Source organism: Hypanus sabinus, chromosome 7 (assembly GCF_030144855.1).
Source record: "Hypanus sabinus isolate sHypSab1 chromosome 7, sHypSab1.hap1, whole genome shotgun sequence".
In the NCBI taxonomy this organism is placed as follows: domain Eukaryota; kingdom Metazoa; phylum Chordata; class Chondrichthyes; order Myliobatiformes; family Dasyatidae; genus Hypanus; species Hypanus sabinus.
In genome coordinates, this window is record NC_082712.1 from 63,272,804 (window position 1) to 63,300,391 (window position 27,588).

Below are 27,588 nucleotides of genomic sequence, written 5' to 3' on the forward strand. Positions count from 1 at the left end.
TCTTGCACGGTCACTCAGTTTTTGAGGACAGCTTGCTCTAGGCAGATTTACAGCTGTGCCATATTCTTTCTGTTTCTTGATGATTGAGTTAACTGTACTCCAAGGGATATTCAGTGACCTGGAAATTTTCTTGTATCCATTTCTTAACTTGTGTTTTACAATAACTTTTTTGCAGAATTGCTTGGAGAATCCTTTCATCTTCATGGCGTAGTTTTTGCCAGGTTATTGACTCATCAACAGTTGGACTTACCAGATACAGGTGTATTTTTACTGCAATCAATTGAAACACCTTGACTGCACACGTGATCTCCATTTAACTAATTATGTGACCTTAAACCAATTGGCTGACCCAGTGATGTTTAGATATGTCATAATAAAGGTGGTGAATGCTTATGCAATCACTTTGTGTTTTATATTTGTAATTAATTTAGATCACTTTGTAGAGATGTTTTTACTTTGACACAAAAGGGTCTTTTTCTGTTGATCCACCATGATTCAATGTTGTAAAACAATAACACATGAAAACTTCCACGAGGAGTGAATACATTTTCTAGGCACAGTACCGGTATGTTTCACTTTTAAGTGCAGCAATTTAAAATATTATTATTACACAACAGAATGTACACACACTTCATTAAAGCAATCTAAGAAAAATTGAACCAGGTGAATGAATATCTAAACCAGTCTCTGGGCTTTAATATTCACACAATATTAAAGAAGCACATATTAATATATGTTTTATTTTCATGTCCTATTACTAACATAAACCTTAAGCAGTAAGTAGAAATTATTTCATTCCTTTGGTCATTTTATCATATTGTGAGGTCATGGGAAACTCTAATACAAATGCAAATTGTTTTCTGTACAGATTCATCACCAAGTTTTTCCCTATCCAATTGCTTCATATGTACATAAGATTTTCAATATAGAAAGGCATCCTTTGACTTTCAGTTAGATGTTTACTATAAATATTTAGAACCAAGATATTAAAAGCACTTTAAGAATGACAAATCTATGTAGGTGTATCCACCCTGTATAATATTGCCATATTTGTGAAGCTAAACTCAATCACACTTCATTAAATGATAAGATTATGTGGTATCTATATTATTTTACTAATAATGTTGTCCTTTGGTTAAAACAGCAAATCCCTTGTTGAATCCTAATAGTAGGTGTGTATTTTAAAGTACATTTGATACCTCATTATTCAGGATGTACACAAGGAATGAAGTTTTATTTTAAAAAAGTAATCGTTAAGTGAAACCCTATTTTTTCACATTCATATTATTTATAATATTTCTTAATTGGGATTTCCAGGTATGTTTCTTAAGTGAGGAAAGCTGTAGACTGACCTTGTTTAATGTTATCACTCACTAGCTTCTCCTGGTGCTTTAGGAAAAACCTAGTACGATCAAAAGCAAGGGAAGTAAATGTATCTGTCACAGCCACAAAAATAACACAGCCTTTCAGGTCTTTCAGTACAGGGATTGCTGCAGCCTGCAACAGATGATAAGCTTGACACTGGCTGGCTGCAAGCAGAAGAAAAATGTTTCTCATCAGCAAAATGATAAAATTACAATGACATATAATTAAAATAAAGAACAGAGAATGCTAGAAACGTTTAGCATGTCAAGCAGAATGTGAAGAGAGATACAGTATTAATATTTCAGGTCAATAACCTATTATCAGAACCTGAAAATGTTGGAAATAAAAAAAAACTTTTAGTCACAGAGAAAGTAGGGTGGAAGTATGGTAGGCCAAAAGGGATGATCCATGATAAGCTGCAGAGCAGGAGAGACCAAATGACACAGGTGTCACTTAAAAAAGTGTGATAAAACTCTGTCTCAATGCAGTACAACTAGGAAGAGACAAATGAGATTTGAAACACTGGGAGTAAGAAAAACTGACAATTGAATATGTCAGACAAAAAACAAGGTTTGCTGAATACCTGAAATTTAATATTGAGTTCTGAAACACATACCAGAAGATGAGCTGCAGTTTCTTGAGTTTATGTTAGTATTGTTGGAGTAAATTGAACAACTATCACAGTGGAAGTGGGATGGAGAATTAAAATGTCAAGCAACTGGAAGCTTCAGATCAACCTTGTTGATTAAACAGAAACATCCTCAAAATGGTTACCAAATCTGCATTTTGCTTTCCACTACAGAGGAGAGCACATTATTTTCAAATGCAGTGTAACAAATTGGAACTATTGCTAAACTGCCACTTTATGTGCAAACAGTGTTTACATCCTTCTAACATTCCCCTCTTTTCCTGTGAAACAGCAACTTGTTTTATTTCTATTCCCAGTTCTGATGAAAGGTCATCAACTTAAAATATTTGCCTTCCTCAGACGCTAGGGCATTTTCTAATTTTATTTCTGGTTTCTATCATCTGCGGTACTTCATGTGGTAACTATTATTCATCAATTTGGAAACTGGCTTTTGTTGTCTGTCCTTATGCTGGATTCATTATGTTCAACTACAAATTTTAATTGTATGTGGCTTTCGACAGAGAACAGAGAGACTTAAGTCTCTTGGCAAGAAGAAATATCTCACTTTTGAAGTGTTGCTAGGACTAAGTGCTTTTTTGAATCTCTCTGGTATAGAATGATGAGCCTGACTTCAGTTGCAGGGAGGTTATGGGTGGGAATTCTGAGGGATAAAATCTACCATCCCTCAGAGAGTCAAAGCCTGGTCGAGAATAGTCAGCATGGTTTTGTGCATGACAGGTTACGCTTGACAAATCCCTTGTAATTTTTCCAAAGACGTGACAAAGGGTATGGAGGAAGGCAGGGTAATGTTTTCTATACATATTTTAAGTATTTGATGAGGTCCCACATAGCAGGTTGATCTGGAAGGTTAGGTCACATGGGATTCAGGGAGAGCTAGCAAGATAGATTCAGAATAGGCTCAATAATAGGAAGTGGGGTTGATGGTTGATGTTTGATTTTCTGACTGCAAGCTTTTGATGAATGGGGTATGCCCAGGTGTCAGTGTTGGGACCTCTGTTATTCACTACTTCACTGCTGTGGTCAGCATGGACCAGTTGGGCTGAAGGGCCTATTTCCATCTTGTATTATTCTATGACTCCAATCACAGCATTGCTCTACTCCCAAGGCAGCTATTTTAATGTTAAAGGTAAGAAAAAAAACAAAACACTTTTATACCAACTTGATGACTACTTCTACATTAAAATGTCAAAGAAATTTGAATACCTGATGCTGGAACTTCTATCAAAGTGCTACTTAAATTTTGCCGGCCACTTTCCTGAACTGAATCTGTCCTTGGTGACACTAATTCGCTGTTTATGTCAATGTCATGAACACTTTCGCCAACTAAAATAGAAAACCAATTTTTTCATTTGCTGGCTATACAGGAAGTTAATATAAGAGCCCTTTCCAATAAATAAAGAGAAACACAAATTGCAAAAAAATAGTACAAGCCAAATACACTGAAAGCCACAAACAGCTGCATTCCATTTTTATACAAATTCTAGGTTTCAATGCTGTGCCATTTCAATATACAGCAAATACCTCAGACTGGCAAAGAAAAAATTGGTGGTGACTTTAAAAGTTCACAATCAAAAATGACAAAATGCTAGTTCCTCGATATTGGTGGGTAACTCCACAAGTAGTTTTTGATTGTTTTTTTTGTAGGGCCCCACTAGGTTCCATAAACCTTGTGGGGTTCCTGCTACACTGAGACAAACCTAAAAATATTCTATAAAAAAAACTTTCCTCCTATTCAGGGGCTGGGTTTGCTGTCCAGTACAGCAAAGTTTTTGGCACATATTCAATCATCAGTCCGAACTCAAAATACAGTAGCCCTCTTGTCGAACTGAATTGAGTAAAGAGGCAGTTACCAGCTGGTTGGTTTATTACCAATTAGGCATTGAGAGCGGAGTGTAAGAATGGAATAGGATGGAGAGTGTTGGTAAAAGTCCAAAATGTCTCCAAGTTACAATTCCACATGAACAAGTTGCATTTAAATAATGTTCTTTTATCAGGTGGTACAGCAGTGCAGCTAGCAGCACCACTGCCTCCTAGCACCAGAGAAACTAGGTTTAATCCTGACCTAGGGTCCTGTGCCTTTGTAGTTTGTATATCCTTCCTATGACTATATGGATTTCCAGAATGGTCTGGTTTCTTCCCACATCCCAAAAATGTGCCAGTGGCCACTGTATTTACAGCCACTGTAAATGATCCCTACTATTTAGGTGACATGTAGAATCTGGGGAGAGATTGTAGAGAATGATAACAATGTAGGGAGAATTTTGAAAATGGGATTGATTATAGAGGTAGTTTAATAGTTGTGGCAGACTCAGTGGCCGAAGGACTTGTTTCTGTACCATATGCTGATAAAATGATAATTCTCACTATCTGCAGAACCTTGAAAAATATGGAAATCATTCTGCTGCCACTGGTGATGCTGAAATCTATGTTAGAGGGTTTGTGGTGAAGTAGAGTTGAATTCCTTAATGCAGTAGAAACTCATAAAGGAGACCAATTTCTCTACGATTTTCTAATCAATATCACTGCATAAATGTTGCATAAAAATAAGCCTCCACGACTTTAATGCTGTGGGAATGGATCTGCAAAATGCAGAACTTCAAGAATGAAATGGAGCCTCTTACTTACAAACTCTGCTGAGCCAAAATCTCAACAATACAGTTTTAATTCTAAAATGTTCAATTGGACATGAAGTGTTGTCCTATAATGATTGAGGAGGATAATAAGTGTAAGTAACATGGCTATTTGGTATGCCTAAATGGCAAGGACCATTATTCTATTAATATTCAATTAGAAGCTGATTGACTCTATTACACCATGTATTTGTGAATCTCAGATAGCTTTGAACTGTGAGCTAATTTGCTCTGGGAAAATAAGGATTTTCTTATTCTTTCTTAGCTTTTGCTAAGCTTCCTGCAGCACCTTTAAATACAGCTTAAAACAAACAATTATTTAATAATTAGTCAAAATTGAACATTATAGTGGAGAGTTTGTTGAAACTTACCGGAAGCAAATTGATTTTCATTGTCTTTATTTGTCTGACAAATTGCTGGCACCTTCTTTGATCGTAACATTATGAAGTTGCTGAGAGGATCGCAGTTTTCTTGGTGTACTTTTGTCATGAGACCACATTTATCTTCAGAATTAATGGAACTCATCTCAGAAACGGTTGTTACATTTTGTGATTGTAAAGGTAATGCATGACTTGTATTATTTCTATCTTGATGTGTTTGAGAATATGCTATTTCCTCATCTTCAGAATATGTTTTAATGGTGACATTATTCTCATTAAGTAAGGTGGGGCTTTCAAAACATTCTGTTAAACAAAGTGGGAGATAAGCATTATTACTGGAGCTCTTAAATTTTATTTGTTCAATTTAACAACTTCTTAAAATAAAGTTGTGGCTTAAGTCTTTTCTAAAGTGGCCAGAATTTTTACGTAATATAGAAATGTCATGCAGTAGCTGAGGTTACATTAACTCTACGAGAGCACCATGAAGCTTTGTTCTCTCACTAATGCTAAATTTGTGCTCAAAACCTAATCTAACCCAGAATTCAATTACTAGTGCTTCTACAGTAGTATAGATACCCAATTAACAATTCAAAGATGACTAGATTGTGTTCACTCAGGGTTAAGAGAAATGAAAATATGATTCAATCACATTACTGGATCAAAATACATATCAAAGTATGGTTCAACTTACATAAAACTTGTGACTGACATCCTCTTCACTCTAATAACTTTCCACAATCTATATAGAACATGTCAATTCAATTCAAGTTTAATTATCATTCAACCAGACATGAACATACCCATGAATACAGCCAAATGAAACAGCGTTACTCTTCACTACCATCATGCAGAAATATAACCACACCAGCACTCAAAACACTGTGCTCCAAGAGACGGTATATCCTGTTGCATCAAAACTTTTCCACCATCTGCAAGGCAGATCAGGAGCTCCTCTCTAGCCTCAAAAAGAACAGCTTTAAAGATACTGAAGAAATTCAATATCAGCCAAGAGAATCATCTTGATTGTCACCTCATGCACCACGCTAAGTATTTATTCTTTCTACCACTGCCCACTGTGTTTGTCATGTATGCCCTGTATTGCATTGAACTGCTGCTGCTGAGTTAACAAATATCACATCACAAGCCGCTGATAATAAACCTGATTCTGATCTACAAAACATACACACCTTATATGGCTAGACTACTCTAACAGTATCTCCCAAACCTGTAGCCTCTATCGCCAGGAAGGATAAGGGCATAGGTACTGAGGAACATCATCACCTGAAAATTGCCACTCAAGACACACACATTCCTTTATCACCACCTTGTCTAAATCCAGCATCTCCCTAATTAGCATCACCTGACTTTACCCTGCCTTAATTTATCTCATGCCAAAATCCTCATCATGACTTTATTACATTTAGATTTGATTACTTTTACCACCTTTAGTACGACTGTGGGGTTTAGGGAGTCCTGTCACAGGTAGGTTGGTAGGGGTTCAAACTAGCAGCTCACCACAACCTTCTCAAGGATAACTAGTATAAATGTCGTCTTGCCTGTGTGACCCATTTTCTATAAATTGAAAAGTTTTCTCAATACCATAAAGACTTTAAAATATACGATTATAACTACATTAAGTTTGTTGATAGTGGAGTATTTATATCATTAACTCCTAATGAAATTTTCCTCAGTCAGTGTCTGGTTGAGACGCCAATTATGACTGAGAATAAATTTGCACCATTTCTATGATACTCTTTAAAATTATATCATAAGCCAGTAATATGGTACATTACCATGCAAAGTTTATGGACTGCTGATCAGTACAGAATCTAAGGATAATAAGCCTTAATTATTTCTATACAAATGCAAAATCATTCTTTTTCCACCGTGGTGTGATTATACACATTTTAGTAATGCAAAGGAATATAATCAGTGAACATACTTTCCAAGTGAACTGTGGTAACTGGTGAAAATTCTTCCAGTTTAGTAGCTGGTGATGCTTTTGTTTCAACATGACCTAAGTGTAGTTGCTCCATTACGTCAATCTGAAGTGCAGCTATTTTCATGTACTCTTCCCATAAACTTTTTACCACAGCACTTATGAGCTCCTCTGGGGAGGCTTTTAGCAGATAAATTAACTCAGAAACTGGTTTATGATGCAAGGAATGTTCTTTTATCTGAGGTTCTAAGTAAAATAAAGAATATCTATTAATGATGTATTAAGGAAAGCAATAAGAAATTACTCTACATAAAAGCTGATTTTCTAGTTCCATTATTTCTTTCCCTGAATTTTTTTGTTTTCCTATTTTCAAGATTAAAAATTAAAAATAAAACTATATTCAATATATCTTACACCCCAAGAATACCTTGAGATAATTTGTCTCCCAAGGTACTGTACTTTATTATCAATCTAGATTTGTCATCAAATCAGCAAAAAAAAAGTCTGTCATTGTCCTCGGAAAGGGGCGGATGCACACACACTTGCTTGCATCAACGGTGCCAAGTTGAGAGCTTCAAGTTCCTAAGAACGAACATCACCAATAGTCTGTCCTGGCCCAACCATGTAGACGCCATGACCAAAAAAGCACGCGGTGTCTACTTTCTCAGGAATCTAAAGCAATATGACATGTCCCCTTTGACTCTCAACAATTTTTACAGATCCTGTTCAGATATATCTGGGCTTGGTATGGCGACTGCTCTGCCCAAGACCACAATATACTGCAGAGAGTTGTGGACAGCTCAGCACATCAAAGAAACCAGCTTTCCCTCCACACACACTGTGTGCATTTCTGACACTTCAGCCAACATAATCAAAGACCCATTCACCCTGACACTCCCTCTCGTCTCCTACCCCTCCCCCCCAATTCACTGGGCAGAAGATAAGAAAGCCTTAAAGCAGGGTCAAGGACAGCTTCTGTCCTGTTGTTATAAGAGCACAGCATGATCACCAAGAATGATAAAATGGACTTTTGACCTCACGATATACCTCATTATGGCTTTGCAACTTACTGTCTGCCTGCATTGCACTTTCTAATACTTTATTTTGCATTGTTTTTGTTTTCCGTTATACTACCTCCAAGGTTGCCAAGCCGAGGAGTGGTACTGGGGATAAACTCCCAATGTTTAAAAAGTGCTCCTCACAGCATGCGTCTCAAATAGCCTCTGGCAACCAAGTCCAACTCCTGGCCTTCTTGTGTGGCTTAGCTTGCAAGCCCCGTGGAACTGTTTCTACTGACAGGGCGAGGGCAGGTCCTGGTGCCTTAAAACCAGTGCTTCAGGTAGATGGAACTCGTCAGCCTGGGAGGGCAGTCCATCTAAGAGAAGGAAAACTTTGATTTTAAACCTCCGCTGCCTTGCGGCCATACCCAATCATGGGAAAGGCTTCGGGAGTAAACCCTGAGGATAAATCCGGAGCCAGAGTCCCTAAGGCAGTCCGATGTTACATTCAACCTCGTTCTGGCAACTCCTGTGACGACGCTGGTGTCAAGCTGTATTGGCCCCTGCCTTTCCCTTGGACAACATCGGTGGCGTGGAGAGGGGAGACGTGCTGCATGGGCAACTGTCGATCTCTCATAAAACCTTGCCCAGGCCAGCGCCCTGGAGAGGACACTCCAGTGTCGCCTCACCGTGGCGGCAAAACACGGAAAGCAGCAGTCTACCAGTTATGCCTGCATTTGATTGGCATAGAGCAAGGCGCCAGGGGTTGCTTTCAACGGAGGGAGAGGCCATTGTGCCTCACTGGACAGCTACCGCTCGCCTCAAGCTGGGCAGCCCCCAGCCAATAAGGTGCTGTCCCGCCACAGTCCGCCCGTTTCACTGGGTGCGTGGGGCTTAGGGATATAAGTATCCTGAATCACGGTCTGTAAACACTGCACCAAGCAAAACAACAAGGAAAAAGGTAAGAAACCAGCATTCAGACTCAGATGTTGGAATGTACGGACTATGACAACCGGTCTATCAGACGACCTTCGCGAGATCACTGACACCCGCAAAACAGCAGTGATTAACAAAGAACTGCTTCGTCTTCAAGTGGATATCACAGCGCTCTAAGAGACACAGCTTCCAGAATCGGGGACCCTTCATGAGAGAGAGTACACCTTCTTCTGGCAGGGGAAAGGCAAGGACGAGACCAGAGAGCATGGTGTCGGCTTTGCTGTGAAAAACTCGTTGTTGAAGATGGTGGAACCCAGCAAGGATGGATCGGAGTGGATCTACTTACTGCGGCTGCATACCTCCGATGGGCCTGTCAACCTTATTAGCACTTACACCCCAACCCTATATTCCACACAAGGCGCAAAAGACGAGTTCTATGATCAACTTTCAAGGCAAATACAGGTGATCCTGAAACAGGAACAGTTGCTGCTACTTGGCGACTTCAACGCAAGAGTGGGTGCCAACCACGACTCCAAGCTGTCTGGGATGGTATGGGATCGGTAACTTGAATGACAATGGACAGTGACTGCTCGAGCTTTGCGTGCTCCACGGACTATGTGTCACCAACACCTACTTCCAGGCCAAAGCTCAACACAAAGTTTCCTGGCGACATCCCCGCTCCAAACACTGGGATCAGCTAGACCTGATTTTCACAAGACGCAACCACCTGAAAAACATGCTCATGACTCGGTCCTTTCAAAGTGCTGACTGTGACACGGATTACTCCCTGGTTTGCTGTAAACTCAGACTCCAACCGAAGAAGATGCACTGCGCCAAGCCTCTAGGCAAACAGCGTATCAATGCTACTATGATCCAAAACTTAACCAAAGCGGAGGTATTCATCAAGTCACTGGAGGACGCCCTCCTTGCAGACCCACCAGGAGCAGCTGTTCAGCAGAGATGGGATTCTCTCAGGAACAACATCCACAACACTGCATTAAAGACCTTCGGGAGGAAGCGGAGCAAGACACGGGATTGGTTCGAGGCAAGTGTGAATGAGCTCAATGCCACCATCGAGGAAAAGCGTGTTGCATTGTTGAAGCACAAACACCAACCTACTCAGCCAACGTTGCAAGTGTTGAGGACAGCTAGGAACAACGCACAGAAGACAGCCAGACGCTGTGCAAATGGCTACTGGCTACAACTATGCAAAAGTATCCAGTTATCAGTCGACACAGGCAACATTCACGGAATGTATGAGGGGATCAAGAAAGCCATCGGTGCAACCCAGAGCAAGACAGCTCCACTGAAATCCAGGACAGGCGAGGTCATCAAAGACAAAAGAAAGCAGATGGAGAGATGGGTGGGGCACTACTCCGAACCCTACTCCAGAGAAAATGATATCTCGGACAACGCGTTGGCGACCGTGGAATGCCTACCGGTCATGGAGGAGCTGGACGTACTGCTGACTGCTGAAGAGCTGAACAGAGCCATTGATAGATTACCCACTGGAAAGGCACCAGGGTTGGATGGCATCCCACCAGAGGTCATCAAGTGTGCAAAGGGAGTTCTGCTTAACCACCTGCTGGAACTACTCTGTCAGTGCTGGGAGGAGGGAACAGTGCTGCAAGTCATGAGAGACTGCAACATTGTCACCTTCTGTAACAACAAGGGGGACAGAAGCGATTGTAACAACTCCAGAGGAATCTCACTGCTGAACATCGTTGGGAAGGTCTTCGCCCGCGTGGTCCTGGGCAGACTACAGAAAATCACCGAAAGGGTATACCCTGAAACTCAGTGCGGTTTCAGGTCGGAACATTCCACAATCGACATGATCTTCTCTCTTCGACAGCTGCAAGAGAAATGCCGAGAGCAAAGACAACCACTCTACGTCGCTTTCATCAACCTCACAAAGGCATTCGACCTTGTTAGTAGAGACGGCTTGTTTAAAATCCTCGCCAGGATTGGTTGTCCTCCGAGGCTCCTCAAGATAGTCCAATCGTTTCATGCGGATATGAAAGGTGTTGTTCAATTTGATGGCTCTTCTTCAGAGGCTTTCAACATCTGCAGCGATGTGACGCAGAGCTGTGTGTTTGCTCCCACCCTATTCGGCATCTTCCTCGCAGTCATGCTGAAACACGCGTATGGAACTTCAGCCGATGGAGTTTACCTTCATACCAGATCGGACGGAAGGCTGTTCAGTCTGTCCCGGCTGAGGGCAAAATCCAAGGTCCGTGAAGTACTCATCAGAGACATGCTGGTTGCACATGACGCAGAGTTGGCGACACACTCTGAACAGCAACTGCAGCGACTTATGGACAACCTCTCAAGAGCCTGCCAGGAATTCAGCCTAACCATTAGTCTGAAGAAGACCAACGTGATGGGCCAAAGCGTTGAACAACCCCCCGTCATCAACATCAACAATTACGAGCTGGAGGTAGTCCACGAATTCACATACCTCGGCTCCACCATCACGGACAGCCTCTCCCTGGACTCCGAGATCAACAGGCAGATCGGACAAGCAGCCACCACATTCGCCAGGCTAACCAAGAGAGTCTGGGAGAACAGAAAGCTAATTATGAACACCAAAATTGCAGTCTACAGGGCATGCGTTCTCAGCACACTGCTCTACGGCAGTGAGACCTGGAGCCTCTACTCCAGGCAGGACCGACGTCTCAACACCTTCCACCTTCACAGCCTGAGACACGGCCTGGGCATCAAACGGACTGACTGAGTCACCAACACCGAAGTCCTTACCCACGCCTAGTTACCCAGCCTCTTCACCCTTCTCCAACAACGCCGCCTCTGCCGGCTGGGACACGTACATTACATGCCGGATGGGAGGATTCCGAAAGACCTACTGTATGGGGAACTGACCACCAGCAAAAGAGCACAAGGACATCCTCATCTTCGTTTCAAAGACATCTGCAAAAGGGACATGAAGTCAATGGACCCGGATGTCAAAAGATGGGAAGACGTCGCGAACGATCGCTCATGCTGGAGACGAGAACTACACAGAGGGCTGGAGCGAGGAGAAGAGAAACTGAGGCTTGCCGCCCAGGAAAAGCACGCTCGCCGAAAAGACAACAACACAGCAACATTGGAGGAGAGCGTCTTCAAATGCAATCGCTGCAACCGAGACTGTCACTCCCATGTGGGCCTGTACAGCCACAACAGACGCTGCACCACCATCAGCAGCTGAATCAAAACTCTCCAGGCGCAGATCCATGGTCTCTCGAGACCGACGGATGCCACAAAAAAAATACTACCTCAGTGGATTAATGTGATGAATCAATCTGTACCATGCAGAACAAAGTTTTCACTGTAACTGGCAGCTACTAATGATAAACCAGTTTACCAAGGAGGTATCAGAATAGGTAACAAAAAGTTTTGTCAAAATTAATTGTGCATCTTAAAGAACAAGAGAAAGACAAGAAAATTTGGTGCGGGACAACAGGTACTGGGGGCAAGGGAAATGGTGTTATTCTAGAGTTTAAGGCAAAGGTTAATATCGGGGATTTGGAATAGGTCATAATGAGAAGAACAACAGATCTTGAAGAGTTTGAAGTGTGATGACATGAGGAGACCTGAAAACATGGATGGAAATTTAAAGTGAAGTGCTGCCAAACCACAAGCCAAAGCAGGTTAACAAACTAAGGCAATAAGTGAAAAGGCCATGATGTTAGCTAAGATGTAGACAAAAAAGTTGGCTAAGGTTGACAAATGGAGGATAGCAATAAAATCATCAAATCTTGGGATAATAAAGCCATGAAAAGCTGGTGGGAAAATTAAGTCAAACACAACACCAAGGTTAATAACACAATGATTTGGTAAGCCACACATGAACTCCTGATGATGTTAATTTCAAAGACATTCTAATTCATTTCTGTTTCCTAAAATCTTTCACTAGCCTTGTCTGTTGATAGTCTCTACACTGCCAACAACTACATTTTCACTTTCCTTATTCTCACCCATGAGGACATGCCATCACACAGACAAATGTGGAAATAAAAGTTATGAGCTAGAGAGATACTTAATCATACTTAAAAGCTCATGTCATCAGCAGAAAACAAAAAAGCTCCTAATAGCAATAAGGAAGCCAGAACCAGCAACAAACAAAACTAACAAACTCCCATCTCTCATGGAATCAACCATCAAACTAAACTTTACTAAACTGATATCTCGTGATCTTTCCTCCACCTAATGTACCTTGTTTTCTCTGCTCTCCTTATTTCCCTTCCCATTGTCTCTATCTTCTCTCCATTCTCTTGCTTTTAAACTGTCCCATTCTTCTTCTTCCCTCCATTGAGAATGAGTTTTCTTAATGACTTCTGAACATTAAGCTGAATTCAATATTTGATCCTGAAGCATCATTTCCTACTAATGCAAACATCATATAGATACACAACTATGACTGTCTAGCTAAGTACAGCTATAGACAGGTTTGCTGATGATACGACTGTTGTGGACTGTATCAAAGGTGGTGATGAACCAGAATATAGGAGGGAGATTGAACATTTGGCTGAGTAGTGTAATAACAACAACCTCTCGCTCAATGTCAATAAGACCAAGGAACTGATTGTAGTCTTCAGGAGATGGAAATAAGATGTTCATAAGCTAATAGTCATTGGAGGATCAGAGGTTGAGGGGGTCAGTAACTTTAAATTCCTGGGTCACTCTCACAGAGAACCTGCCCTAGACCCACCATATAATTGCGAAGAAAGCACAACAGTGCCTCTGCTTCCTCATGAGTCTGCAGAGATTCGGCATGTCAACAAAAATCTTGGCAAACCTCTAGGGATATCGTAGAAAGTTTGCTGATTGGCTGCATTACGGCCCGTTATGGGAACACCAATGCCTTTGAGCGTAAAATCCTTCAAAAGGTATTAGAGTCGGCCTAGTACGTCATGGATAAAACCTTCCCAACTATTGAGCATTCATCATCAAAGATCCTCACAATCCAGGCCATGCTCCTTTCTCGCTGTTGCCATCAGACTGAAGGTACAAGTGCCTCAGGACTTGCACCACCAGGTTCAAGAACAGTTACTACCCCTCAACCATCAGGCTCTTGAACAAAAGGGGGTAACTACACTCATTTAAGGACCCTTTTATCTTGTTATTTATTGCTATTTATTTATATCTGAATTTGCACAGTTTGTTGTCCATTGTTTACACTTATTGTTCAATAGATTTGCTAAGTGTGCCTGCAGAAAAATACCTTCAAAGTTGTATATGGTGACATGTGTGTACTCTGATAATAAAATTTACTTTTGACCTTTCAAAGTTCTGTTTTCCCTAATTAATGAAAAGTTTTACAGAATGATTTTGACCTTTCCCCAATTATGAATATAGAAATTAAAAGCAGAATCAACACTCAACCACTTGGACCATTCAGCAGAATTATAACTAATCTGGTTATCACCCGAACTCCACATTCCTGTCTACACAAGTAACTTTTAACATCAAGTATCTAACTACCTCTGCCTTAAAAATATTCAAAGGCCCCTTTTTCCATCTCTTTTGAAGAAGATTTCTAAAATGTTACCAGAAATGGATAATCTTAAATGGGTGACCATTTTAAATTTTGACACCCCATCTTCTCCATATCATCCTCATCAAGATCTCTCATTAAGATGCAGGCAAAATGAACAGTTTACACTAACCACGTTAAACAGCTCTGGACAAAACTTTATTTGATATCAGTGGCAAGATGCTCTACATACAATTATTTTTATGAGCATACTTAAAAATTCTACACTAATTAGTGAAATCATGAAATGGCACAATCATAACCTAGTTAAGAAAGTGGTGAAAGTTTAGTTATTTGTCTAATTAGATTTTGCCTTTTCTAAAGACCTTTTATTGAGGGCAACAACATTAAATATTTGTATGAAACCTTTAGTTTCTCTGCATGAGATACCCATCTTCCCCAGCATTATGGATTCAAAAATATGAGTCAAATATAATTAATATTTGTACACCTTACCTCCTAATCTCAGAGATGGAAAAGAACTGTAGAAATTTTCTGATTGCCATATTTGAAAGTCCAAAAAATCCGTTGTTGTGCCTGTTAAAACTGCACTGAAAAAGTGAAATACAACCAAGCCTTAGTCCAATTATTATGTTACTAGCTCTTATATTGACCAAAATATTAGATCGAAAAAATGCAGAATGCAATCATGAACTGCTTTACACTGTACAAAATGGTTAATTTATATATACATTAAATGTCAGAAATGTTTCAAACAAATTATTTAAAGATTTCCAAAATTTTACAGAAATTCTTTGACTGCAATCCAATAATACGTGAGTAAAAAGATCATCTTCAGTCCACCGCTCCCATCATTGAATCACTGCAGAAAGGTAGGAAAGAAATCAATCATTGAGCACAAGAAATTGTCTTACATAGTTATGTTGATTGAAATTTTTATTCAATGCACACTTCCAGTGTTTCACCAGAAGGGGCTGCATAATGAGCATGAACCATTAACTGTTTCTCTTTGCACCCATACTGCCGATCAGCTGAGTATTCCCATCATTTTCTATTTTAATTTTGTATTTAAATATAGCTCAGAAGTATGTGGATGTAGCAAGTGAAGGATTTAATTCTTGATTACTTGCACACCACAAAAACTAAACAAGATTGAATACTTCCTGAATAATCACCACTGCTGTCTACAACAAAAGCAGAAAACATGTACGAGGTCAGGCAGCAGTCTTCATCTGTGGAAAGAGAAGCAGAGTCAATGTTTCAGGCTGAAGACTTCAGAGGAAAGAAATCACTTCTGATAACCTGTATTCAACCAGAAATATTAAATCTATTTCTGTTTCCAAGGATACTGCCTAACCTGCAGACAATTTCCAGCATTTTCAGATTTCCAGTATATGCATTGTTTTTTTATTTTCAACCAATGCTGTCCAGCTGGGTTGATTATTATCAGCTCCTCCAATAAATTTATGTGCACTCTGAATCACTTAGTAGAGAAACCATTGCAGAAGTGGAAGAAGTCCAAAGACAGGCCTAGAACAAAATGGTAATGTGTACTTGATCCTTAATAGTCTTAGTGCCAAAAAGGGTCAAATGAAAGCACTGAAACACAACAGTTGATCTCAGTACTCTAACAGATCTGCTTCAAGATGTTAGCTGAAAAATGACATTCTCCACAATTACTCATTCAACAAATGTCAAGTAAAAGAGAATTAAACAAGCGAGAAAATGAAGCATTATATAGTCAATATAAAAGCAAAGTAATTCCCATTTGGCTTTTCTGTGTGATTTGGCATGCAGAGGTTGGATAAAGAAAAATGATTCACCTTAGGTGGTAAAATATCTGTTATTCATTTCAGGTTAAAAAGTCACTATAAAGTAGTTGCTATCTATGTCTCAGAACTATAAAGATGTTTATTCAAAAGTAAGTCTTCAAATACTACATGTATAAACTCATTAAGATTAACAAATGAAGAATATGCTTACTTAAATGTTGATGGACAAAGTTCCTCCACATGTAGCTCCTTTGTTGATAAAGTAATTTCTGCATAATTTGAGTATGGAGGAGTCAAAGGGGTTTCTATTTCCACACTTCTATAAACATCGCAGCAAACTGTAAACATATTAAAATATATTTTAATTTTATTCAATTATTTCAGTTAAATGCTATTGTTATTTTTTTTCTTTCTCTTTTCAGCTCTGAATGTGATGAGTCACACTTAGCTAAAAACCTGCAAATGAAATGCTCAAAAAAACTGGAGAAGTCTCACCAATGATGCCTCCATAAAATGCTTATTTTTTTTAGTGATACAGCACAGTAACAGGCCCTTCTGGCCCAATGAGCCTGTGCCACCTGACACCCATGTGACCAATTAACTTCCTAATTTGTACGTCTTTGGAATGCATGAGGAAACTGGAGCATCTTGAGGAAACCCACATGGTCACAATGAGAATGTATAAATTCCTTATAGACAGTGGCAGAAAAGCATTACACTAAATGCTACACTACTGTGCTACTCCGTAATCTTCCAAAAATGACTAAATAAAGAGGGAAATCAACAAGTGTCAAATCTGATCACACTCAGTCAATTCCCATCAGCTACATCAACAGCAACAGGCATTCTACTCTGAGCTCCTTCATAGTTAGTGATTCTCAACAGTTCAGAGAAAACGCTTTAGATGCACTTTTAAAGCATACTTGAAAAACAGATCACCTATTCAAAGAAATCTTTAACCCATGATGACTCAAATCAGTGAAGAGGCATCTGAAGTTCAATCAGTTTATTGACATTCAAGCGCTTCACATGTATATCACCAAACGAAACGATGTTTCTCCAGACCAAGGTGCACAACACAGTACATATATATAACTCACACACATAACACAAAGTAATATTACCACCAGTGAACTAACAAATAATAAGGTGTACTTATGACACAATTTTAAATGGTATAACACTATCAGTTCTTCATGGGTGGTGACAGGGAGTTCAATAGTCTTACAGCCTGGAGGAAGAAGCTGTTTCCCATCCTAACAGTTCTTGACCTAATGCTACTTATACATCCTGGCTGATGGTACGAGGTTAAAGAGATTGTTGGATGGATGAGAGGGATCATTGACAATGCTAAGGGCCCTGCATACACAGTGCTCCTGATAAAATATCCCTGATAGGTGGAACAGAGACCAATCCATTGTCTGGACCTTTGTGGGAAGGCACCTAGCACTTTTGAGTCTTTCAAATGTTAGTATGTAAAGCTCAAACACAAAAAGTAGAGGGAACATAAAACAATCTAAATAACTCAGCCACCTGTGGTAAAGTTCATAGATCCTACATTGAATTTGTTAGTTACTACAGAACCTACAGAACTATAATGAAAGCAAAGTCATTTTCAACCCTCATGGGCAACCCAACAACATAAATGCTTCATGACTGAAATAACCTTAAGTAGTAACTCTGTTTTTCTCTCTACAGCTGCTGCTTAATGCGATGAGTATTTTTAATATTTTCAGTTTTTGTTTCAGGACTGAGTGTCCACAATGAGCACTTGATATATTGAGTTTATGAGCACTGATCTCTGATCTGCTCTGGAAACCATCACTGCCAATGTTAAAAGAGTCTTTTCCCAATATCCCCATGAAAATAATTTTCTATCCTGACAACCAACCTGCTCACTTCACCCTCAAAGAAATTTATTATATCTGTCAAGTATCATTTTTCTCTCAGTAAAGCAAGCTTACTTCATTATTTTATTCTCTAAATACCTGCCACAACTCACTTACAATTTGAATGGTTCCTTCGTATGATAAGATGGACTCTTGACCTCGCAATCAACCAGATTATGAATTTGCACCTTATTACCTACCTGCACTGCACTTTCTCCATGGCTGTTGAGCGTTATTCTGTATTGTTTAGTCTTAACTTGTACTTTCTCAATGCACTATATATTGATTTGATCTGTTGAACACTGCAAGACCAGCTTTTCATTGTATTTCAATAGATGTGAAAATAATAAACCAATCCCACTGTGTTAACATCTTAAATAAAATAGCGAATTAAAAGCTTGGAGTATTTATAGAATAATATCAATAACTGAGAAAATCTACTAACCCAGCTCCACTAATGTGCTGAACATGCTTCATAATCAAGAGTTTACTGTATCACATTTGACACTGAGAAGAGCTACAAGCCAAGTATCCACACCAGCATTAAAACCATTTATTTCCACTTCCATTAAATTACCTGAGTTGTTTTTTAAAAGTCACATTGCCCTTTATAGTTTTATCTTCAGCTGCCTTGGTTTCGTGTTCCAGAGTTCACTCCTTAAACATCTTAGGTTTTGTTTAAAACAAAATTATTTTTACTTAATTTTGATTAATAAGTTAATTCTACCTTACATAATCTGGAGTCCATTTTGCTTGAAAACATTCTAGTGAATTGCTTGGAAACAAGTTAAGGCTGCTTTGTATATATAAATTGTTATTAAAGCCATGTATAGCAAGTCAAATTGTGAAGCGAGAGGAACAAAAAGAGAAATGAGCTCTCAACAGGAGGCCACATTTGGAGTGCCATGGTAGGGTAGTGGTTAGCATGACGCTTAATACACAGGGCATCAGAGTTCCATCCCGAAGTCTTGTGCAAGGTGTCTCTGTATGTCCTCCCTGTGGAATGTGCAAGTTTTCTCTGGGTGCTCCAGTTTATTGCCACAGTCCAACAGGAAGGTTAATTTGTCATTGTTGATTGTCCTATGATTAGGTTAGGGTTAAAATCTGGGGTTTTGGAGATTGTTGGGTGACATGGCTTTAAGGACCTAGTCTGTGCTGTATCTCTAAATAAATCAGAAAAAATAAAATCTTTCAGGATGTCCATACAGTACAGATCAATAGACCATAAGACATACTAGTAGAGTTAGGCCATTCAGCCCATCGAGTCTGCTCTGCCATTACATCATGGCCGATCCTGGATTCCACTCAACCCCATACACCTGCCATCTTGCCACATCCTTTGATGCCCTGACTGATCAGGAAACTATCAACTTCTGCCTTAAATACACCCATGGATTTGGCCTCCACCACAGTTTGTGGCAGAACATTCCACAGATTTACCACTCTCAACAAAAAAAAAATCCTCCTTACCTCTGTTCTAAAAGGTCATTCCTCAGTTTTGAGGCTGTGCCCTCTAGTTCTGCATACCCCCACCATAGGAAACATCTTCTCCACATCTACCCTATCTAGTCTTTTTAACATTCATTAAGTTTCAATGCGATCCCCCATATTCTTCTAAATTCCAGTGAATACAGGCCCAAAGCTGCCAAACACTCCTAATATGTTAACCCCTTCATTCCCCGAATCATCTTCATGAACCTTCTCTGGAATTTCTCCAATGACAACACATCCTTTTTGAGATATGGGGCCCAAAACTGTTGACAATACTACAAGTGTGGCCTGACTAGCTTCTTATAAAGGCTCAGCATTATCTGCTTGCTTCTTTGTTCTATTCCCCTTGAAATAAATGCCAACATTGTATTTGTCTTCTTAATCACAGACTCAACCTGTAAATTAACCTTCTAGGAGTCTTGCATGAGGACTCCCAAGTCCCTCTGCACCTCTGATGTTTGAACCTTCTCCCCATTTAGATAATAGTCTGTACTATTGTTCCTTTTAACAAAATGCAGTATCTTACATTTCCCAACACTATATTCCATCTGCTACTTTTTTGCCCATTCTTCCAATTTGTCTAAGACCTGCTGCAATCATCTTACTTCCTCAGCACTACCTACCCCTTCACCTATCAGTAGCAGTCCCAATACTGACACCTGAGGAACACCACTAGTCACTGGCAGCTAACAAGAAAAGGCCCCCTTTATTTCTATTCCTTGCCTCCTGCCTATCAGCCATTCCTCTATCCATGCCTGTATCTTTCCTGTAACGCCATAGGATTTTATCATGTCAAGCAGCTTCATGTGTGGCAACTTATCAAATGCCCTCTGGAAATCCAAGTAAATGACATCTACTGTCCACGATGCTTACACCTTCCTTGAAGATCTCTAACAGATTTGTCAAGCAAGATTTCCCTTCACAGAAACCATGCTGACTTTGACTTATTTTATCATTAGTCTCCAAGTACCCCGAAACCTCATCCTTAATAATAGACTCCAACACTTTCTCAACCGCTGAGGTTAGGCTACCTGGGCTGTAATTTTCTTTGTTTTATCGTCCTCCCTTCTTAAAGAGTGGAGTGATAATTTCAATCCTCCAGTCCTCCAGAATGGATTGCCCTAGGATGTTTTAGAAGCTCCTTTGCACATTGATATCTAAATCCATCATGGTAGCAAACTGAGATTTCACGGCAAGTATGAGTTTCCATTTAAGTATAAAGCAATGGTAGCTGAAAAATTGGCCATCAAATTCTGCATTGTGGTTAACTCCACAGGAACATTGATAATCTGGTCAAGATGGCACCAGTGTACAATGCTCCCTTAGTTGACATCTTCTGGATAGACCACAAAACTATTTCACTTCTTTTATAGGCAACACGAGTGAATCTGCAGATGCTGGAAGTAAATAAAAACACAAAATGCTGACAGAACTCAGCAGGCCAGACAGCATCTATGGGAGGAGGTAGTGACGACGTTTCGGGCTGAAACCCTTCATCAGGAGTGAAGTAACATGGGATGGTGAAGGGGGAAATAAGAAGTGGGGGGAGGGATAGAGAGCTAGGAAGTGATAGGCTGGAGGGAAATGGGCTAGGGGGAAGATGGAGAATTATGGAAAATAAAAGAGAAAGTAAGGTAGGGCTGGGGGAGATTATAGTGAGGGGAGAAAAAAAGAGAGAGAAAGAGAACCAGACTAAAATAATAGATAGGGATGGGGGTAAGGGGGGGCAGGGGTATCAAGGGAGGTCTGTGAGTTGGATGTTCATGCTGGCAGGTAGGAGGATTCCGGGAAGCAATGAGCACAAGCCTTGAGGTGAGCAAGCTGCTGGACTGACTGCCAGTTGATGCTTACCTCCATTTCGCCGATTAAGGCTTCCACTGTTTGCAGATTAAAGCAATAAGGGAGATTGAAACATTGAGGCAAATGAGGAGAGCATGTGCCTGCCTTCTGATCATTCTGCTGCCAGACAGGGGAGCTTGTATGGCCTATTGCTGTGCCCAGCAGCTAAGCCTCTGGGACTTTCTCTTTCAAAGATGTTGGAGGATGTTACTGAGATTTTCTGTGTTTATGGATTTGGACTATGGAATTTTTTTCAGTCTTACAGCTTTTATATTCTGTGCTTTTGCACATAAATATTCTTTCTTGTTTTATTTTGTGTCGGGGAGGAGGATTTGGAGGTCGATGCTCTTGTTGCAATTTTTGTGCTGGGAGAAGGCGAGTTGGAAGCCCATGTTCTTGTTGCATTTTGTGGGGGGGGGGAAGAATTTGGGGGGTCGATGTTCTTGTTGTGTTTCTGTTAGTTTTTTGTGCAGGAAGAGAGGGATTTGGAGTTAGATGCTCCTTTTTAAATTTATTCACTTACGGGATGTGAGCATCACCAGCTAAGCCAGCATTTATTGCCTAACCCTAGTTGCTCTTGAGAAAGTAAAGATGAGCTGTCTTCTGGAACCACAGCAGTCCCTGAGATGTAGGTACCCACAGTGCTATTATGGAGGGAATTTTATGATCTTGAGCCAGCAACAATGAAGGAACTGCGATATGTTTCCAAGTCAGGATAGTGAGTGACTCGGAGGGGGATTTCCAAGTGGTGGTGTTCTCAAGTATCTGCTGTTCTCGTTCTTCTAGATGGTTGTGGTCATAGGTCTAGAAGGTGCTGCCTTAGGAACTTTGGTGCATTGTTGTAGTGCATCTTGTAGATAGTACACAGAGCTGCAACTGCTCATTGATGGTGGAGGGATTGGATGCTTGTTGAAGGGGTACCAATCAAGTTGGCTGTACTGAATGTGTCAAACTTCTTGAGTGTCAATGGAGCTGCACTCATCCAGGTGACTGGTGAGTATTCTATTACACTCCTGACCTGAGCCTTGTAAATGGTGGACAGACTTTGGGGAGTCAGGAGGTGAGTTACACGCCACAGAATTCCTAGCCTTTGATCTGCTCTGGCAGTCAGGATGTTTATATGGCCAGATCAGTTCAATTTCCTGTCAATGGTGACCCACAGGATGTTGCTAGTAGGGGGTTAAATAATTGCAATGCCACTGAATGTCAAGGGACAATGGTTAGAGCCTCTCCTGTTGGAGATGGTCATTGCCTGGCACTTGCATGGCTCAATGTTACTTGCGACTTGTTAGCCCAAGCCTGGCTGCATAAGACCATAAGACATAGGAGCAAAATCAAGTCTGCTCCGTCATTCAATCATGGCTGATACTTTATTTAATCTCCTCAAACCCAGTTCCCTGCCTTCTCCCTTTGATCTCTGCCTTAAATACACCCAATGACCTGGCTTCCACAGCTGCACGTGGCAACAAATTCCAAAAATTCACCACCCTTTGCCTAAAGAAATTTCCCCACACCTCTGTTTTGAAAGGGTGCCCCTCTATCCTGAGGCTGTACCCTCTTGTCCTAGACTCTCCCACCATGGGAAACATCCTTTCCACATCTCCTTTGGGCCCCCCTCCAATGCCAGCACATCTTTTCTAAGATGAGGGGCCTAAAACTGTTCATAATACTCAAGGTGAGACCTCACCAGTGCCTTATAAAGCCTCAGCATCACATCCCTGCTCCTGTATTCTGGACCTCTTGAAATGAATGTTAACATGGAATTTACCTTCCTCACCACTGACTCAACCTGCCAGTTAACCTTCAGGATGTTCTGCAAATGGGCTCCCAAGTCCCTCTGCATTTCAGATTCCTGGATTTTCTCCCTTTTTAGAAAATAGTCCATTGTTTTATTTCTACTATCAAAGTGCACGGTCATTTTCCAACATTGTATTTCATTTGCCACTTTCTTGTGTCTAAGTCCTTCTGCATCCTACCTGTTTCCTCTACGTTACCTGCCCCTTCACCAATCTTCGTATCATTTGCAAACTTGGCAACAAAGTCATCTATTTCATCATCTAAATCATTTATATACAAAATAAAAAGAAGTGGTCCCTAACACTGACCATTGTGGAACACCACTAGTCACTGGCTGCCAACCAGAAAAGGATCCTTTTATTCCCAATCACAGCCTCCTACCAATCAGCCAATGCTCTAACCATATTAGTAACTTTCCTGTAATACCATGAGCTCTTAACTTGGTTAGCAGCCTCATGTGTGGCACTTTGTCAAAGGCCTTCTGAAAGTCCAAATATACAATATCCATTGCATCCCTTTATCTCTCATACTTATAATCTCCTCAACGAATTCCAACAGGTTCGTCAGGCAGTAATTTCCCTGAAGAAAACCATGCTGACTTTGTTCTATCTTGTTCTGTGTCACCAAGTACTCCATCACCTCATCCTTAACAATTGACTCCAACATCTTCCCAACCACTGAGGTCAGGCTAAGTGGACTATAATTTCCTTTCTGCAACCTTCCTCTTTCTTTTTGGGTATGAACTGCTTCACTATCTGAGGAGTCACAAATGGTGCAGAACATTGTGCAGTCATCTGTGGACACCCCACTTCTGACCTTATGACGGAAGGAAGATCATTGATGAAGCTGCTGAAGATGGTTGGTCCAAGGACACTTCCCTGAGGAACTCTTGCAGTGATGTCCTGAGGATGAGATGATTAATCTTCAACCATCACAACCATCTTCCTTTGGGTTAGGTATGATTCCCACCAGTGGAGGGTTTTCCCCCTAATTTCCATTGACTCCATTTTAGCTAGAATATCTAGGGGGTGATGAGGTTAGGAGCTGAGTGGTCTTGATGGAACCCAAACTGGGCATCATCAGTAGATTATTGCCGAGTAGGTATTTCATGATAGCACTAGTGATGACCCCTTCCATTACTCCACAGCTGATTGAGAGTAGGCTGATAGGGCGGTAATTGGCTGGGTTGGACTTGCCCTGTTTCTTGTGTATGGGACATACCTGGGTAATTTTCCATTTTGCCAGGTAAATACCAGTGTTGTAGCTAGTGGCTAGTGGCATGGCAAGTTCTGGAGCACAAGTCTTCAGGACTATTGCCATGATTTTGTCTGGGCCAATGGCCTTTGCAGTATCCAGTGCTTTCAGCTGTTTCTTTGCTGTCAAGTCAAGTCACTTTTATTGACATTTCAACCATAACTGCTGGTACAGTACATAGTAAAAATGAGACAGCGTTTTTCAGGACCATGGTGTTACATGACACAGTACAAAAACTAGACAGAACTACGTAAAAAAAAAACAACACAGAGAAAAATACACTAGACTACAGACCTACACAGGACTGCGTAAAGTGCACAAAAACATTGCAGGCATTATAATAAATAATAAACAGGACAATAGGGCAAGGTGTCAGTCTAGTCTCTGGGTATTGAGGAGTCTAATAGCTTCGGAGAAGAAACTATTATATAGTCTGGTCGTGAGAGCCTGAATGCTTCGGAGCCTTTTCCCAGACGGCAGGAGGGAGAAGAGATTGTATGAGGGTTGCATGGGGTCCTTCATAATGCTGTTTCCTTTGCAGATGCAGCGTGTAGTGTAAATGTCCATGATGGCGGGAAGAGAGACCCCGATGATCTTCTCAGCTAACCTCACTATCCGCTGCAGGGTCTTGAGAGATTTGAGATGGTGCAATTTCCAAACCAGGCAGTGATGCAGCTGCTCAGGATGCTCTCAATACAACTACTCCACTCACATGGAGTAAATCGGATTGACTACATACTGACATCTGGGATGCTGGGGACTTCTGGAGGAGGCCGAGCTGGATCATCTACTTGTCACTTCTGACTTAAGATTCTTGTTGCATTTCTTGTGGGGGAGTGGGGTTTTGGAGGTTGACCATGTTACCGTTCTTTTTTGTGCATGGGGGTGGGTCTGCTGTTTCTCTCTGAACTGACTTCCATGGTTTTTCTTTGTTTCGTGGCTATATGGAGAAGAAGAATCTCAGAGATGTGTACTGCTTACATACTTTAACAACAAATAAACCTTTGAGCCTTTAATTATAATTACCAGTTCTGAGCTGAAAACAACACACATGAGGGTACACATGCTGGAATCTGAAGTGAGAAAACAAACTGTTGGAGGAACTCAGCAGGTCAAGCAGCATGTCTAGAGAAAAGTGGATAGTTGGTGTGTTTGTGCATGTGCTTTTTCAAAGCTCCACGTTCTGTTCACAGCCCTGTGCCAAAGGTTCTGGATACATTTATGCTCTTTGATGCTATCCAGCTGGCTTCCCTAGATATAAACAATTAGATTCGTACCCATTAGTTTTCTTCTGGTGAAATTCTTCTAAGACCTCATCTGATTATTCTGCAAAAATGTGATTTTGCCATACAGCAAGCAGGCATTTGGACAACACTATCTGCTGCCCAGCCTTCAGTGGCATCAGTGCCTAGTGTTTTACCATAAGACTATAAGATATAGAAGCAGGATTAGGCAATGTGACCCATGAAGTCTGGTCATGGCTGATCTATTTTCCCTCTCAGCCCCAACATCCTGCCTTCTCCCCATATCCCTTCATAAGAATCTATCCACCTCTGCCTTAAATATACCCAAAGATGTGGCTTCCACAGCTGCCTGGCTAGATTAGCATGCAATCAAAGCTCTTAATGTGTCATCAATAAGTAAGTGTAGCCCAAATGATAGCTCTAATCGAAGACTGTCACAGCTGCTTAATGCTAATGAGAAGGTGTTTGAGAAGGACATTGGTAAACTCAAACACATGAAGACCAAACTTGAACGGGGTCAAACAGCAACATCAAGATTCCATAAAGCGCGTCCAGTGCCTTACATACTCTCCGTTAAGTGGAGCGATTTGGCCATGCCCATTATCCCAGTGATGAAGAAAGGGAAGGGCAGAGCCGTTAGCATATGTGGGGATTTCCAAGTGAGCATCAACCCAGTGCAGCGTACTGTGTAGTGCCCCTGCCAGGAATAGAAGACATTTTTACATCTCTGGTAGGTGGGGAGAGGTTTTCAAAGATTGACTTGTAACAAGCCTATTTGCAAATGGAGATTGAGGTGTCAAGCATGAAGTTCCACACAATCAACACTTACAAGGGACTGTTCCAGGTATAATTGTCTCATCTTTAGCGTCACATCAGCTCCAGCAAAGGACAATAGACCAGGTGTTTCAAGACATACCAAGAACTCAATGTTACTTTAATGACATCATCGTGACTGGCAAAAATGAAGAAGAGCACCTCCAGAACCTTGGTAAAGTGTTTTCTAAGCTGAGTGAGTATGGTCTATGTGCAAAGAAAGAGAAATGAGTTTTTCAAGAATTAAATCCCATATTGTGGACATGTCATTCACAAGCAAGCTTACATAAGTCAGAAGAGAAGATTGAGTCAGTGCCACAGACACCCAAACCAGAAAATGTGAAAAAACTCAGGTCATACTTGGGCTTTTTAAACTACGACCACCAGTTTCTCCCATCTATTGCTACAGTGCTGCACCCAATGTTGCAGATAGGAGTAAAGTGGGAATGGTCAGTCAGAAAGTTGTAAAAGAGCATTCAAGTAAACAAAGAGACTAATAACATCAGATGAACTGCTCACCCATTATGACCCACCGCTGTCCATCAGACTGGTGTGCAATGTTTCCCCTTATGGCATTGGAGCTGTTTTGTCACACATTCTGAAAGACAGATCTGAATGTCCAATTGCATTTGCTTCGAGATCACTGACGAGCACAGAACGCAACGATGCACAGATCAACCAAGAGGCCCTTAGTCTAGTATGGTGAATAAAGAAGTTCCACCACTATCTCTACAGAAAAAAGTTTACTCTAGTGTCAGGTCTCCAGCCCCTTGTGTCCATTTTCAATTCCAGGAAGGGAATTCCAGTGACGACTGCTACCCAGTTTACAAGGTTGGGTACTGTTCCTGTATGCCCATTCTTATGATGTAGAGTTCAAGGGTACCAAACAACACAGCAATGCTGATGGCTTGTCATGTCTTCCACTGTTTGCAACCAAAGAAAAGTCTTCATTCTGTGCCCCAGGTGAAGTGTTCCACACAGCATTGGTAACAAACTCTGAAATACAAAGAAAAACTAGGAATGACCCGACATTGTCAAAAGTCTATGATGTCACCATGCAAGGATGGCCAGCTCACAGTCATCCTATATTCCCAGAGACCA

At 40.8% G+C, this 27,588-nt stretch overlaps 1 protein-coding gene across 1 annotated transcript in view; it reads right to left on the bottom strand.

The window, feature by feature from the left end:
• Positions 1-27,588, bottom strand: part of LOC132396851 (protein shortage in chiasmata 1 ortholog) — a 145,144-nt gene that overhangs the window by 77,790 nt on the left and 39,766 nt on the right. Inside the window, exons 4-9 of the mRNA XM_059974832.1 lie at positions 16,372-16,498; positions 14,884-14,978; positions 6,967-7,209; positions 5,016-5,327; positions 3,218-3,337; positions 1,353-1,529 (exon numbers count right to left, since the gene is read on the bottom strand). Coding sequence (XP_059830815.1) covers positions 1,353-1,529; positions 3,218-3,337; positions 5,016-5,327; positions 6,967-7,209; positions 14,884-14,978; positions 16,372-16,498 — 1,074 coding nt within the window. The remainder of the gene's footprint in view (positions 1-1,352; positions 1,530-3,217; positions 3,338-5,015; positions 5,328-6,966; positions 7,210-14,883; positions 14,979-16,371; positions 16,499-27,588) is intronic.